This window comes from Corvus hawaiiensis, chromosome 9 (assembly GCF_020740725.1).
Source record: "Corvus hawaiiensis isolate bCorHaw1 chromosome 9, bCorHaw1.pri.cur, whole genome shotgun sequence".
Classification (NCBI taxonomy): domain Eukaryota; kingdom Metazoa; phylum Chordata; class Aves; order Passeriformes; family Corvidae; genus Corvus; species Corvus hawaiiensis.
Window position 1 is genome coordinate 1,430,004 of NC_063221.1, and position 15,551 is coordinate 1,445,554.

Consider the following 15,551-nt stretch of genomic DNA (forward strand, 5'->3'; position numbering starts at 1 on the left):
GGAGGGTCGGCTCCTTCCTCTCTCTGGCTCATCCTCGGCCAAGGAATGAGGGCAGCCACCGGAGCGGTGAGCTCTGCTTGTCTGGGTACCCAGCGTTCCCATCTGGCAGCCGGGCAGCTCCACTGCTTGATATTCCGGTCAGGCACCGAGTACAGCAGCGGCAGCAGCACCAGGAAGAAGGGAGGGAGGGGAGCCACACAGCACGGAGAAAGCCAGGGCTAGGGATGACAGTAACTGTTCTGTTCTTTTCTTTCTTTTTTTTTTTTTTTTTTTTTTTTTTTTTTTTTTTAATCTCAGTTGGTTTTGGTTGCTCTTTTGCTCAAAAAAGGCATTTTTTAAAAAATATATTAAACAGATACATTTTACTAAGATGTCTCTTGGCTGGAGCCACTGACAAGAAATGACACTCCCCAAATAAATAGGCTTAAAAAAACCTGTCCCAAACAAACCAAATAAATAAATACATAAATAAAACATTTCTTTTCTTTTTCTTTCTTTTGCATTAGGTTTTTTTTTTGTTGGTTTTTTTTTGTTTCATGGGGAATTGTGGCCCAGAGGTCTCCGCCTGTGTCTGTGACGGCAGCGTTCCCGGCGCAGGTGCCAGGTCCTTCCCAGGCAAGGGGTGAGACAGCGCCTCGGCACCGCAGCAGACACGAGGTGCTCGTGGAGAGGCCCCGGGGAGACCTGCGGGGTCTCGAGGGCCTGCGCTGTGGGGCCCCACCAGCACCGTGTGCGAGGGCACGGCTGCGGGATGGATCACGGGGGATGCAAAGGCAAAGGTGCCAGTAGAAACCTCTTAAAAAGACTACAAAAGCTGGGGTGGCGAGGAGGCTGCCACTGGGGGATCCTTATGGTGGGTTGGGCACCTGCTCTGGCAGGACCAGCAGCTGCCTCTGGCCAAGCCACATCCCCCTGGGCCATCGGCACGCCTCCCCAGCCACCTCTGCGGTGGCCACGGTGGCATCGTCCCCGCACTCAGAGCCAGTCTGCACGGCATGAGCCATCCCTCCTCCTTAGTCCCACTGGCATCCTCCATCTGCTGGAGCCCTGTGTCTCTTTGGCCAGTTGCTGGGTGTACCATGGAAGCACGCAGTTGGCACTAAGGTAAGGCCTTGATTTAAATTTTTAGGGTGGTTATTTCTCTCTCCTCCCCAGGAAGTCTCTCCTCGCAGCCCCCCGGCGCCGAGGCCTGAGTGCTCCCGGCCGTTAGCTGCACAGCTTGCCCGTCTCCTGCTCCAGCGCGTTGGGCAGCTTGGCGTTGAAGGCTCTCAAGGAGGACTGGATCCTCGCCACCTCGTTGTTGGCCAGCTTGAGCCGGTGCCGGAGCAAGCAAGTGAAGAGGTCGAGGCGGATTTTGCCAGGGGGTGAGAGCCTGTTCACCCGGTCCCTGATCTCCAGCAGCTGGAGCATGGCTGAGTCCTGGGAGCCCTGGGTGTAGGGGTAGTCCAGCTGGAGGATCAGGTCACGGATAGCGTCCGGCTCAAAGGGCAGGCTGTAGCCAAAGACTTGCAAGCTGTTGATTTTCATGTACCCCAGGTTCTTGGAGGGATCTGACATCTCCAAGGGTTCATAGTAGATTGTCTCATTGGAGCTGTCATCCAGAGACTTGATGCGGCTCCTCAAGTAGACATGGACCGTTTCAAAGAAGGTCTTCCACTTGTTGCCCAAGGTGATTGTCCAGTTTTGGCACTGGGCAGAGGCATCTACGGTAGTCCTTTCCCAGTCTGGGAAGCTGCCCTCATTGACAGGCATGAACCAGCTCTCTGAGTGGCTTCCCCCAAAGGGATTGACATAGATGGCCATGACGGGCTCCAGGGTGCTATTCTTGGTGAGGCAGATCTGCAGGGAGAGGGCCAGCATCACGTGAACCAGCCCGGGCTTGTACTTGTTGCTCTTCAGGGTCAAGAGCATGCGCTTCCTCCAGGAGGGGTCGAACCAGCTGCCCAGGCGCATGTCGTTGCTGATGAAGATGGAGTGCACCTCGATGCGGCTGTCCCGTTTCTGCAGGAGGTACTTGAGCTCCAGGTCCTGCAGGTCCGTCTCCAGCCCCAGGTAGTGCTCCAGTGAGTCAGCCACCTCGGGGCGGCAGAAGCCCTGGGTGAGCACGTAGCCGTGGTTGCAGGTCCCGCAGCGGGTGCTGTTGTCCTCGGCACAGCTGGCGCAGGCCGGCCCCTCGCCCAAGGCACACGGTATGGAGCCCTGGCAGGAGGGCTGCTCGGAGGGACAGGTACAGCTGTGGCTTTCTTCCAGGAAGGTCCCAGGCACGGTGGTCTCGCTGCAGTACAGGAGCGACTGTGCGCGGCTCCACCAGAAAGGGAGGGACCTGGTGCAGAGGAGACACGGGGGAACAGAGGCTTAGGTGGCATCTTTTGGGACACGACTGACTTTCCCTAGGGACGGAAGAGTGCCCATCTTGCGTTTGTTTCCTGCTCTGCTGGCGGCCCCCCCATGAACCAAACCCCATTTTTCACCTTCAGGTTTGGACCTGATCTCTCAGGGCCGCATTCCAAGCTGGTACAGCCGCTCCTGCTGCCTGCTCACCCCCAGGCATCCCTCCCAGGTGGGAGCTTCTCCAGTCCCCACCACAGGGAGGTGGGCCCTGGCTCTGAGCCACGCTCAGGGCACGGGGCAGCGTGCCCAGCAAGGGATGCCATGGCACCCTACCTCTCCTTCGGCAGCTTGAAGCGAGGTTGCCGGTGGCAGCGTTTGCTGAGGTTGAAGAGCCGCCGGATGAGTCGGTAGGTTTTCCTGGAGAGCAGCTTCAGGCTGGTGCCCAGCTGTTGGTAGCGATGCTGGACATCCAGATCCATAGCCCAGAAGTGGGAGATGGCCGTCCTGTTCAGGAAACGGTCTGTGGGGAGTCTCTTCACCAGGGCCTGAAACTCCTCTGTGGGGAGAAGGGGACGGCGTCAGCAGACCCCGGAGGGCAAGCGGTGAAGGTGGCGCTGAAAGCAACCTCCCTCCACCCAAGCTCCGAGGTCTTCACGGTGAGAAGACACCCCCAGACACGCACCACCCAGACCGGGCTGCTCGCAAGGGGACGGAGATGCTTGCTGGGGTCTCCCCAGCCTCACCTGACTCCTCGAACTGGCTGTGGTGGCTCTCCCAGGCTCGCCCGAGCTGGGCCAGGCTGCTCTCCAGCGCCTGGATGTCGGCCTCGGGGCAGTTGCAGCGGGGGAAGGCGGGCTGGCACTGGCAGCGGCAGTCGCTGCGGCGGCACACCAGCTCCCCGGCAGAGCCGCAGGCGATGTAGCTGAGGGCGGCCGCCACGAACCTCTCCCGCAGGTAGGAGGGGAGCACCGTCTGCAGCCCTGCGGGCGGGAGCGGCCCCGAGAGCATCAGGGCACGCAGGGAGCCCCTCAAACAGCACCCGGCCGAGGAGGGCACCAGCCTCCCCCCTCCCCGGGCTCCCACCCTCGCACGATTATCATATCAATTTGCTGTGGAGCCTCTTGTCTGGGCTCTGCATCGATCTTGGCTCCTCTTGGCAGACAAACAACAACCTCATCCTGCCCAGCTTTCATTATTTTCATCCCCCCTCCTCCCCAGCCCTGAAATTAGAAGCAGCATCTCGTGCCAGCATCCTCCCCTGCAACCCCCTGTGCACCCACAAGCATCCCACGGTAGCACTTGTCCTCCCCCACATCCCCACCAGCCCAGCCCTACCTTGGAGCTGCACTTTGTTCTCGGGGCTCTGCACCAGGACGGAGCTCACCGAGTCCAGGTTGTCATAGTTGCTGCAGCCGAGTGGCCCTGTCCGTGTTTCTGTCACCTAAGGCGGGGACAGGGATACAGGAGGGGCAGGTGGTCAGGGATACAGGAGGGGACGCAGGGTGCGCTACCCCGCTGGGAGCGCTGCAGATAATCCCTGACCACGCTGGCCATGCCCCACTCCTCGTAGCAGGGATGGCCATGAGCGGAGAGGAGAACGAATTATCTGCTAATTAGCTTGTTGACAGGCGGCAGCCCCGCCTGCAGCCCTCTGAAAAATGTGCCTTTATTAGCGTGCCCAATTTCCCATAAATAACGGGAATATGTTAACTTTCCCTGCTCTCTGGGTGATGCTGGTTTTAGGTCTGGCCAGCAGCGAGGGGCCGCTGGTGAGGCGTGGGGCCGCAGTGTCCCAGCGCTGTCCCCTCCGAGCCCCCTCGCCTACCTTGATGGCGGCCGTGGCGATCTGGATGTGGTGCAGCCGGCGCAGGGTGCTCTCCCGGTCGATGAAGTAGGAGGCTGCCAGTTGGTGCAGGGTCTCCAGCGAGACCCCCGAGCTGTTCCCAGGCGCCCCCGCAGGCTCTGCCCTCCGGCTCAGCTTGCGCTTGTCCACAAAAATGGTCAGGGACTCCTCTCCTGGGGGGGAGGACAGGCAAGACTTTTGGGAGGCTGCTGGGCTCCCCCCGTTCCCTTTCTTGGCCGTGTTTCTCCCGCAGTGCTTCTTTCCCCACTCCCCTCCTCTCGCAGCCCTTGAGCGAGGGGGATGAGCAGGACCGGGCACCCCCAGCACTCACCTCCCAGCGTGGCGGCCAGCAGGAAGTGTGTCCCATACTTTTTGATGAGGCTGTCGGTGATCTGCTGGGGGCTGGGCCGACGCCCCAGCAGCCGGATGTTGCGGATGAATTCGGGGGCCAGGGGAAGTGGTAGGCTGAAGAAATCTTTCCTCTCCAAGGCCAAATTATTCACCTTCCAACGGGCAAACTCTCTGTGGGAGGAGAGCAGCAGTGGGGAGAGGGTGTGAGGTGGGTCTGGCCGTGGCACACGCATGCTCTCCTTCCTTCTGTCCCCGATTTCCAGCTCAGGACAGGTGGAAAACTCCAGTTAGAATCACCCCGACCTCCCCAAAGGAAGTGAAGGACCTGCTGCACGCCCTTGCCAGCTACGGATCCAGCCAGGACAAAAGCGCCGTCCCTCCCTGAGCCATTGATGGTGATAAAGAGCTACAAGCAGCGGAGATGCCTGATATTGATTAATCCAGCACCTCCGGCAGGCATTAATCACAGCCCAGGGCAGGGCTAGACCCTTTTCCAGCCCATTGGGCTGTTTAGATCTCATCCCTCCTCCAGCCCTATGCCTGTGGATCCAGGTGAAAATCCAGCACCTGGGGGTATCCTGGTTTTGAATATCAGCAGCGTTTTGTGGGAAGCTGGAGGCGTTGGGATGTGGTGGGGCTGGTGGTGGGTCCCCTCAGAGCCGCAGATGCTGTGAATGTGCCCCCCCCGGCCTTGCCCAGCCCTAGGGAGCAGCTGCCCAGCCTCCAAAACCCCACGGCCTCGTAAACAACCGGCAGCAAATTTCAGCCTAATCTTTGGCATTTTGCTCTAATTAAAACCAGGCGGTGGCTTTCAGACAGTTTTGCTGGGGCTGGATGGGAAAAGATGGAGAGTGAGGGAGGAGGAGGGATGGGTGCAAAGCAGCAGCTGCTGGGCTTGGCAGATGACAGGTTGCCTCTCATCATGATTTTTGGGCCCAGAAGATGGGATGCTGGGGCCAGTAGCAGAGCTGGGGATGAGGCGGTGAGGGGGGGGGGGGGGTGCTGCCTCTCCTCTTGCACACACACTCCCTCGGGGGGGCCGGGCTGCCAATTTCCCCCCTTCCATCCCACAGGCAAAGCAAGCCCCGAGGGCTGCCGGCAGGTTCTCTGCCTCCGGGGAGGTGTGAGCTGGCTGCTGTCCCTCTGGCTGCTGCTTCCTGTCCCACCACCGTCACCGGCAGCATCCCTAGAGGACGCCGGTCCCTCGGCATGGCAGCGTCAGCACACAGGGAAGAGGAGAGGAGCTCCCTGGGGGTGCCGGGCTGCATAACAAGGCTGCAATCCCGGCACCCACGTCTGTGTTCCCGGGAGGCAGTGGCCAGGCTTTGCTCCACTGTTTGAAGCCCCCAGGGCTCAGCACCGGTGGGGAGTGGAAGGGGAAAGGGCTCATTAGCCAGAGGTGACAGTCCCAGTTAGGTCCAGGAGGCTGTGGAGTGGAGTGGGTTTCCCACAGAGGCTGTCATGGGGTGGCCCTTTGCTGTGGTGAGTGGACCCTACTGCTGCCAAACCTGGTTCTCTGCTGGCAGGAAACCCTCCCCCAGCCTCGGCCCCCATGCATCCAGCATCCCACTGCAGCAGTCTGTGGGCTGATGGCACTGGGGACACGCCAGGGGGTCAGTCAGGGTGGCTGTTCTCGAGCCCCAGCAGCATTCCAGCCCCAGGGGGACTGCCAGTCTAGGCAGGTTCAGTAATTTGGCACAAAGATGGATTTGTGCATGGAAAAAGGACAAAAGAGCATCTTTGTACAAAGGGCCTGGAAGATGGACACCACATGCACACTGCCCCTTCTGCTGTTCCCAGTTTCCACCTCGGGGCAGGAGATCAGTAGGTGGAGGATGCCCAAAGGGACTGGAGTACGCATGAGACCCGTCCTCCTGCCATAAGGGCTGATTCCATCTCAACCTGTGCCCCAAATCCCTCCCAGCTTAGGGCAGATCCTGCCTGGAGCCCAGCCTGGCCACACCACGAGCATCCTGGGGGGGCTGCTATTACCTTCCCTGGAAAAGCAGCATTTCACATCCACCCACCCGATGGACAGCCTCCTCCCGCACGTGGGGGTCTGCTCGCGTGGATTAGAGAGGGTCTGCCTCCCTTCTGCCGTGCCCCCGCAGCCCCCTCCCGGGCTGCCCGCAGCCTCTCACCTGTAGATCCTGTACCTGGTGGTGAAACCCTGCCGGTAGCGCTCCATGAAGTCCACGTACTCCTGAGCTCGGTAGAAGGGTCCCCGGTCGGTGAGGAGCCAGTCGAGGGGTGCCCGGACGGAGGGAGAGGAGGATGAGGAGGAAGAGGAGGGGGCCGCCGGGGCTGCATGGCCCTGGGGCACGGTGCTGCCCGCCCCGCCGGCCACTCCCCAGCGGCAGCAGGCGCTCAGGGCCAGCAGGGCCAGCGGCCACGGGAGCATCGGCGGGGGCCCGTCAGCACGTGGGAGGTCCTGCCGCCCCATCCTGCTGCTGCCCGGCCGGCTTCTTCATTCTCTCACCCCGCGGCGATCCTCCGGGACGGCCCCGTCCTGCAACGCCGAGCAGGGAAGCCCGTGAGGACAGCGGCAGGGATACAAACCAGGAGCAGCCGCAAGCTTTGGAACGCCTGCTGGGATGCTGACAGAGGGAAAGCTGCGCTCCAGGGAGAGCCACGCATCAGGCACGGACTGGTCATGCCACAGGAAGTAAGAGTTTATGGGGTTGGGGGTCCTGGGTGCTGCTGAAGTTAAATGAAATCCTGGCTAATGGCTGTTTGTGGAATTTCTGGCTTTTTCTTTATGCTTTTCTCTGCCGTACATCAGCCTGCCAAGCCAAGCTTGCTGCTGTGGGGTGCCCGTGCGGTGGGGATGGCGGGCTGCCCCTGCACCCTGCGTTGTGGGGACGCACGTCATGAGCACGTGCAGCTCAGTTCAGGGGGCCTAACAATAATAATCATGGGGAGCTGGGAGAATGAGCTTCTCCAGGTATGGACTGGACCATGTGTGGTTGATGTCAGACTTCTCATGGTGTCCTTGCTAGTGGCTGAGATGATGGATGGATGGACGTCCACTCCAAGGTTGGCTGGGCTGATGGAAGTGGTGTTTTGGGTGCAAAGTAAAGATGGAGATTTTCTGGGAGCAGCGACCACAAGGCCAGAACCTTTGCCAGTGAAAGTGGGAGTTGGGGAGCTGCAAGGTCGGGCCAAATCAAGGTGTGCTGTGAGGCAACAACAGCTGTTTGCCTCAAAGCAGGGACCCCATGGCTGCAGGGCTGCCAGGGAGGATGGTTTTTATTCCAGGAAGGTGGCTGGTGGGGGCCTGGAGCCCAAATGCCCGTCCCTGCTGAGCGCACACCAACCCTGCATTCTCCCAACAGGGCTTTGCTGGATGAATCACCATGCTTTAACATGTAATAATATGATTTTTAAATTTTTTCTCCCTCTCTTCTATTTTTAAACCCTTAAGGGTGCCCTTTGATTACGCTTTCTCAGCTTCTCGCTCAGCCCTCAAGGCTGGGGCCCTGTGAATTTTAAACAAAAGCTGAGACTTTCGCATCACCAGGTTTGGGTGCCAGGGCAGTCTGGTGGGCAGGAGCATCAGGCGGGGCTTATTCTGTTCCCCCACACTCTTTTCTCACATGTCACCCTGGTTTCTCTCAGCCTGGCAGGCAGCCACATAACAGCCCAGTCACTGCCTCCTGCTCCTGGCACGTGGAGTCCCCCACGGCCACGATGTGACCAAATCCTGGCCCAAACCGTCAGCCCCCATGCTGCGGTGGAGGACAGGCAATGCCAAGCTGGTTTCCTCACTCTGTGCCTCAAGTGTTGGAGGGAGCACCTGACACCCCCAAAACGCGGCAGGACCCGATGACAGCGGCTCACAGAGGTGCTCGTGCTGCCACGTGTGGTGGTGGCTGAGCAGCTGAGGCATTTTGGCTGCCCCGTAATCCTCCCTGCCTGCAACCAGAGCTGGCCCGAGGGGAAGCAGGCAGATGGGATGCAGAGTCTGCCTGAAGCAGACCTGCACCCTGCTCCCCTCCCCAGCAATATGTGCTGGTGCAATTAAACATTGATGTGGCCTGGGGACCAAAGGGATCCTCAGAGCTCAAGATTAAAGCCCCCAGGTCCATGCTGCCTGCAGCCATGGGTCCTGCTGCTGTGCTGACCCAGGACAAGCTGCCAGGTCCAGGAAGGAATGGTGGGAGCCAGGGTCTGGCAGCAAACCCCATGGATGGTTTAGATACTGGCCAGAGGCTAAACCCTCTGTGATTTGATCCCTGTCCCACACAGCAAGGAGGAAAGCAGCACTCTGGATCTCTGCTGAGAAGCTGAGGGTAAAGCATCCTTGGACAGCATCTTTCTAAACCCTGCCCATGGAAACACACTGCTTGTAGCATTAAATATGGCTGTGACAGCAAAACACCTTGTTTAAATATCGGGTGCAGTGGGACTCTGCCTGTTGCCTCACGAACACACCCCATCTCCTCGTCCCCTGCCATCATCCATGGGTTTTAAGTGGCTCCTGACCCACATCCAGCTGAGGTGGGTCTGGGCAGGGGCTGCTCCCTGGCTGTGTCCCTCCCCCCACAGGGGTCTGTAACAGCCTAGGTCTTAGAGAGGATGTAAAAGGGGATTTTAAGTGGTTGAAGGGGATGCTTTCCCACAAGTGCCATGGGACATCGGCCTCATCCATCACCACTTCACACCACCACAGACTGGCAGGGATGATTTTGCACCACTCACCTCACCGCGCTCCCTGAGGCTTTCCTGGTGTAAATCAGAAGGGCATGGGAGTATCCTTCCTTTGATTCAAAGCACAGAGGGGATTTTTTGGGGGTGGGACACACCAGGCAGAGCACTGTCTTTTCCATCAAACCTTCCTAGATGTTAACTGCTTCCCACCAGCACTAACCAGCCCTTTGCTATCACCACCCTGGGGGGGCACCTCTGTGTGCCCTTGACAAGAGGGGCTCCCCATGCTGTCCTTCCCCTCCTAATCCCCTCTCCCACCACAGCACCACAGCTAAGGCAGCAAACATCTGGCTCACCATCAAGGGGATGGATATTATGGATAGACCCGCTCTGGGTCACCTTTTCCCTTAGGCTGTGGTCCCCAGACCAGCAAGAAACCATTTCAGCCTGCTCTGATGCCTTCCCTGGGGAGCTTGTTCTGAGAATCGAGGCTGAGCACGGGATGTGTCCCTGTGGCTACTTCATGTTTTACTACAGAGCATTAAAAATAGGATTTGATATTTCCAGCGCTTGGCTGGGGCAAACTGGTGCAAAACCAATGAAGATTCCCTCCTGAAATGAAGCAAAGTTTCCAGCCTTGCTAAGTGAGCTTTTATTCACATGTCCCTCTTATTTACACCGTGTATCCCGGCAGCTCCGAGGGAGCCTCCTGCTTGGGGACAGGCGCTGACGCACGCCTGCATCCTTGCCAACAGGAACTGGAAGTCCCAAGTCAGGCAGGAACGGGCAAGGAGAGCCTGTGTGGGGGCTGCGCTGAGCTATGCAGCACTGTGTCCCCACGGAGCAGCTTTCCTGCACCACTGTCAGCTGGGATAATTTATTTCCTCCTATTGATCAGGAGTTACATAAAATAAATATGTGCAGATATTGCCATAGCTCCGTACAGTCCCCAGTCCCTACAGCTGGGGGGGAACTGGCTCTGATCTGGGGGGAAGGGGGGGCTCCACTGCTGCTCCGTGGGGTTGGGGCAGGGCTTTTCGGGGTGCACCTCCACATGCTCACACCAGCATCCTCCTGGGATGCTGGGGAGAGTAAAGCTCTTTAGAAACAAGTAACCCCCTTGACCTTACTACTAGAGCTGGAAACAACTTTCTACTCACTTTTCCTTGATCCAAAACAATGAAGGTTTGATGAGAAGCATCTGACAACTCTTTTTTTCTTCTTCCTTTTGATTTAGGGTTTTGCATCACAAAAGTTGGAAAACTTCCAACTTGTTAATTTTTTTCTCCTCTTCCCCCTTCCATAAAAATCCCAAAGCAGTGGAAGAAGAGTTCCAAAGCAAATATTCTTGGCAAATTTTCCTAGGACCACAACTTCCTTCACGGCCAAGTCCTCCCGAGCCCCTTGCAGCCCGGTGTGTCCCCGCTGCCTGCAGCAGAACACCCCGGTGTTCCCCCACCAAAGATGGCTGATGCATGGCCCACACTGTCACTTGTCACGAGCTACATCTTAAAAAGAGCTTGTGGCAATTTCTAGAGGCACCCCCCACCCTGGGGATGGCAGCGGGGTCACTTCTGCAGTGGCGTCCTCATCCAAAATGGCTCTAGAGGCCAAAGGAGGGAGCGAGATGGGGATGGGGGTGCTCAGGTGAGCTGCAAAAGCCTCTCTCTACTGCCCTTGGAGCTCACAGTGACAGCAACAACATCCTCAGGCTAACATCGGAGCTTTGCCGAGGTCCCGCTTGCTTCCATGCCGACAGCATCTCCAGAGCCACGTGCTCCACCATTAGCTCACCTAATCAGGCTGAGTTCGATAATTAAGACGTTAGCTAATTGTTAGGGACATTAACATTGATTTGTGCCCTTTCATGCTGCAGGAGCAGATCTCGAGATACAGAAACTGGGAAGCACACACTGGGGAGAGGGCAGTGGTATTTGCCAGGTGCCATTGGGAAGCACAGAGAGATTCCAGATGGACTCTGGAACTCCCTCCGTACACGCTGAGCTGAAGCCCAGAGCCAAATAAACCCCACTGCCTGTGGCAGGTACAGGACACCAGTTGGTGGCAGAGCTGTGGGACGTGCCCAGCCGCAGGGGCTGGTCCCTGGAGCACAGTGGGAGCAAAGCTGCATCCCTGCAGGAGCGATAGGGAGGGGTCTCGAGCTCCCTGGGGATGCCTTTTAGTGGGAATGAACATCAAACTGGGTGACTGAGTCACCTTCTCATTAAACATGGAAAAGCTTTATCAAATTAAGGCCACTTAAAAGAGCCTGGGCAAAGGCTAAGTGCAGTTTAGCCTCTCAAGTGGATTGACTCGGCCGAGCCATGCCTATGAATTCACGCAGGCGCCCAGGCCACCTCTTGCTCTGCCGCTTGCACACCTCGGGACAGACAGTCCCAAAGGGCTCCATTTCTGCAGGATGCTCCCACTGCTCCAGAGCCACCCGTCTTGCCTGGGGCTTTGTGGGACCCACCTCCCCTACAGCCAGCCCTGCCTCTCCCTGCCTGCGCCGTCTCCCCTGCCCCGGCTCGACTGTGGTTTGCAAGGAGCTGCATCGCCGGGCTCGCATCCGCACGCTCCCGAGGAAGCGCCAGGGCCTCATTGATCGGCCGGGGTAATTAAGAGAGCGAAGCAGGCACCGCCGGAGCGACAGCAGCGCGGTAATCGCTGGCAAAGCGGGCACGGCGGGGTGCTGGCAGCCACCTGGCATCCGGCCTCGGAGCCACGGCTCCAGGCAGCCAGCATGGGGACAGCCACCTCGGAGCCGTCCGTCCTGCTGGAGCCGCGGCGATGAAGATAACCACGGTGGCTGCGAACAGATTCTCGCTGGGCTCCCGCAAGCCACCCCCGGTAGCCTGTTCAGTCGCTATAGCCGAGGGACTCCAAGTCGCTGCCCTCCTCTCAGCTCATGAGACCAGTTAGAAAACCTGTAGGGCTCGACGACTTGGGTTCCTTTTATTAGCTTTTCTTCACATCCTCAAGAGCAAGACACTTGAAGATGAGAGTAAAGGAAAATAGCAGAAAATCCCAGGACTCAGGGAGCCAAGGATTTGCATAAGACATCAAATGAGTTGAAGCCTGGGCCGCTGTCAGGGGAGATGGCAGCTGCGTGCAGCGAGTCGCACCAGTGCCATGTGTTCTGCCCTCTGGCTCTGCACACCCAAGACTTTCACACCTACAGGCAAAAAGCTTCTTAAATAGAACAATGTGCAAAATACAATTCCCCCCCCAGCACAGTGACGGCAACAGCAGCTCCGGCTTCCCCACCATGTGCTGAGAATCCCTGCAGATGGATCTCTGGGACTAGGGAAGAGCATCCCTGCACACGAGGGCATGGGGGAAAAGAGCAGCCCTGCAGCCCCCTCCCCAGGGAGGATGGCTCCTTCCCCCTAACAGACCCTGCGTGCCCAGGACCAGCCTCACGCAGGAGCTGGGGACAGTGCAGGGTGGGGAACGCTGCTTCCCTTCCCTCCCTTGCCTTCACACGGGTGACAAGTGTCATGGACGGGCAGTGATGCACAAGTGTAGCTCAACGTTAGCGGCGCAGGACAAATAAGGTGGTGGGTGGCTGGTGTTGGGCAGAGAGAGGGAGCCCTCCTGTGAGGCGTCAGAGTGGGGCCACTCCCCTTTCCAGCACCCTGCTGCTCGCCAGGTCTCCAAACTGTCACTGAACGGCCACCAAAGACAGCTCCGCTTCGGAAAAAGTGCAGGGGCCTCCTTGCAACATCTCCGGGGCTGGCAGGGACCCTCCTGGCTGCTGACAGAGAGGGGACACTGACATCTGCCGGCGGGTCCCACCCGGCCCCGCAGCGCCCAGGCTCACCGTGTCCGCCCCGGGACCACAGCGGGGGCACCCCGGGACCCGCCACTGCCGCTGCGGGGCGGCGACACGCGGGTCCCCTGGGGAGGGACACGGCAGGGTGAGCATCGCTGCGCCGAGAGCTGATGCTCTCCAGCGCTTTAAAGACACAGAGTTTTGTTTCTTATTGAAAATACGAGTGTTTAGGGAAGGGAACGGAGCCTCGCAGCGGGGCCCCCCGGCTCCCGGAGCTGCTGGTGCTGTGCCGGCGAGGCGCCCGAGGCGAGCAAACACCTCCCGACGGGTCACGCACCCACTGCTCGACCCGAGGCTCGGGGTGGTGGAGCGGGGCCCTGCGGTGCGGGGAACGGGCGATTCCCCCACAGGCTATTGACTGATCCGTGCCCATCGGAGAAATGTCTGTTTTAACATTTGCGGGGGCATCTCCCCCGGTCCCTGCGGGCGCGGGCTGTCTCACACCGGCACTTCACACCGAGCAGCGCACTCAGCACGCAGCGGCAGGTCCCAGCATCCCGGGCATCCCGGTAGCCCGCCAGTACCCGGTCCCAGCGGGCCGGTCGCAGCCGTCCGTCACCTGTCGGGCCCCGCGCCGGGGTGGCTCCCGCCCGGGGAAGGACGCGGTGCCTTCCCCTACACCCGACCTCGCCGGGGAGGTTGCGAAGCGAGCCCCGAGCGGGGACACAACTTGACCAAGGTCACCGAGCGAGCCGGCGCTGGCACCCGGGATCCCGCCCTTGCGGGGCCGCCGCTCCCCCCGCACCGCTCCTTCCCCACCCCACCACCGGCGGGATCCCCACGCCGGCTCACCCCCGTCCCCCAGCTCCTCCCCGCGACCCCGCAGACTCACCCCAGGCTCCAAATCAGCGCCGGCGGGGCACCGGCCGCCTCTCCGTCCCGTCCCGCTGCGATCCGCTCCGGCTCAGCGGCCCCGGGCGCTGCCCCGCCGCTGCCTCCCGGGCGCTGCCCCATGGCCGGGCGGCCCCCGGCGGCGCCCACACCATGCCGCCCTCACGACAGCCTCCGCCGCCGCCGGGTCCGCCGCGCTCCCGGGGCCGCCGCGCCGCGCCATAATATATGCAGCGGCCGCAGCCAATCAGAGGCGCCTCCGGCGGCCCCGCGCGTTCCCATTGGCCGGGAGCGGCGGGGCGGGGCGGGGCGGGCGTTCCCGCTGCCTCCTCCCGCCGATCCAGGGTCGCGAGGCCGGCGTGAGGGAGCCGGGAATGGCGGGGCGGGAAGGGACCCTGGGGGTCGCCTCTTCCAGCCTCCCGCCACCGTCAGCCACACCTTCCGCTAGACCAGGCTGCTCCGAGCCCCATCCAACCCGGCGTCGAGCATTTCCAGGGATCCACGTGCACAGGTTCTCTGGGCAGCCTCATGGGCTGGTCGTTCCTGGCGAGCAGCAGGAGGACGCCGTCAGTGACGCCAGATTTACTGCCCTCGGGCTGGTTTTTTAACGTGTGTTCTATTTATCCATCTGTTTTCTTCACACCTCCCACCGAGCCCCTTCCTCGCTCCTCTCCACGCGTCGTTAGGCATTCCAGGGGCAGCGCTCCTGGGGGTGCATCCCGTTTCCAAACGGGAGGGTAGAAAGAGCCTTGTTGGAGACACCCTCTAAATAATGCAATGGCACCTTTATTTTTTTATTATTTTTCAGAGTGAAAAAGCTCCTTTTAATGAGTTTGGGTCGCCTGGTGAAAGAAGAGCAGTGAAAGGGCCTTGTGGAAGTCATCCAGAAGGAACACAATAGGAGAGCCACATCCTACAAAACACCTCTGCTCGTTTTTCCTTATTTTTTCCTGATTTTCCTTCCCAAATTTTCCCCATTTGGTTTCTTTATTTTTGGGGTTTTTTTTGTTTGGTTGGGTTTTTTTTTTTCTGATTTTTCCTGATTTCTCCTGATCCCGAGCTAGTTGGCGCCGGAGGGAGACAGCACTGCTGAAACACACCCCACTACATCCTCACTGGCTCAGTTCAGTGCTTTACTCTGGTTGTTGAACGTGGGTAATCTCTGGTGGGCACAGTTCTTCCTGCCCGAGTTGTCACGGAAGGTAAAAATACAGGGATGTCACAGATCAGTCTGGGGAAAAGCACCCACTGCTTGGGGTGCGTGGGGCACAGTACTGTCCCCCTCCACGCCGACCCTGGGGCGTGTTAAGCTTCACAGCTGGCACACATGAGGGAGGGGGAATTTTGGGAAGCCCTCACAAGAGGAGGTGGAAAGCTCCACAAAAGAAAAATACAAAAAATTGCGAGTATCTGCTGTGTGGGGGTTTTTTTGGAGGTGCCAGGTGGGCTGGAACGATGTCCCCTGTGAGGAGATGGTGTGGGGTGGGAGCTCTGCTTCCAGGTCAGGGATGCCTTCACACCCTGTCCCAGAGCAACCATGGCCATATATTCCTGCTGGGACGAGGACTGGGCATTTCCCCCACAGTGGAAGAAGAGAACATTTCCATCAGGAGATTTTGGCTGCAGGGGGACCACAGGTGTCTGCAGCAAGGTGTGGCTGTCAGACAAGCTGTCAGGGCTGCTTTGTGCTCACTTAGAGTGAAAATAAAA

The 15,551-nt window shown here is 59.3% G+C and overlaps 1 protein-coding gene across 2 annotated transcripts; it reads right to left on the bottom strand.

Moving 5' to 3' along the window:
• Window positions 1-343: 343 nt before the first annotated feature.
• On the bottom strand, window positions 344-14,029 carry BRINP2 (BMP/retinoic acid inducible neural specific 2). Of its 2 annotated transcripts, none has more exons than XM_048313002.1 (8): window positions 13,843-14,029; window positions 6,682-7,034; window positions 4,506-4,696; window positions 4,157-4,347; window positions 3,667-3,772; window positions 3,075-3,311; window positions 2,665-2,887; window positions 344-2,323 (listed from the first exon to the last, which is right to left on the bottom strand). In XM_048313002.1, exons 2-8 carry the CDS (start codon window positions 6,966-6,968, stop codon window positions 1,207-1,209), a joined length of 2,352 nt encoding a protein of 783 aa, XP_048168959.1. In that variant the 5' UTR covers window positions 6,969-7,034; window positions 13,843-14,029; the 3' UTR covers window positions 344-1,206. The 2 variants fall into 2 exon arrangements, with proteins under 2 accessions (XP_048168959.1, XP_048168958.1); XM_048313001.1 differs by having other exon boundaries at window positions 6,667-7,034; window positions 13,843-14,028.
• Between the last annotated feature and the right edge of the window lie 1,522 nt (window positions 14,030-15,551).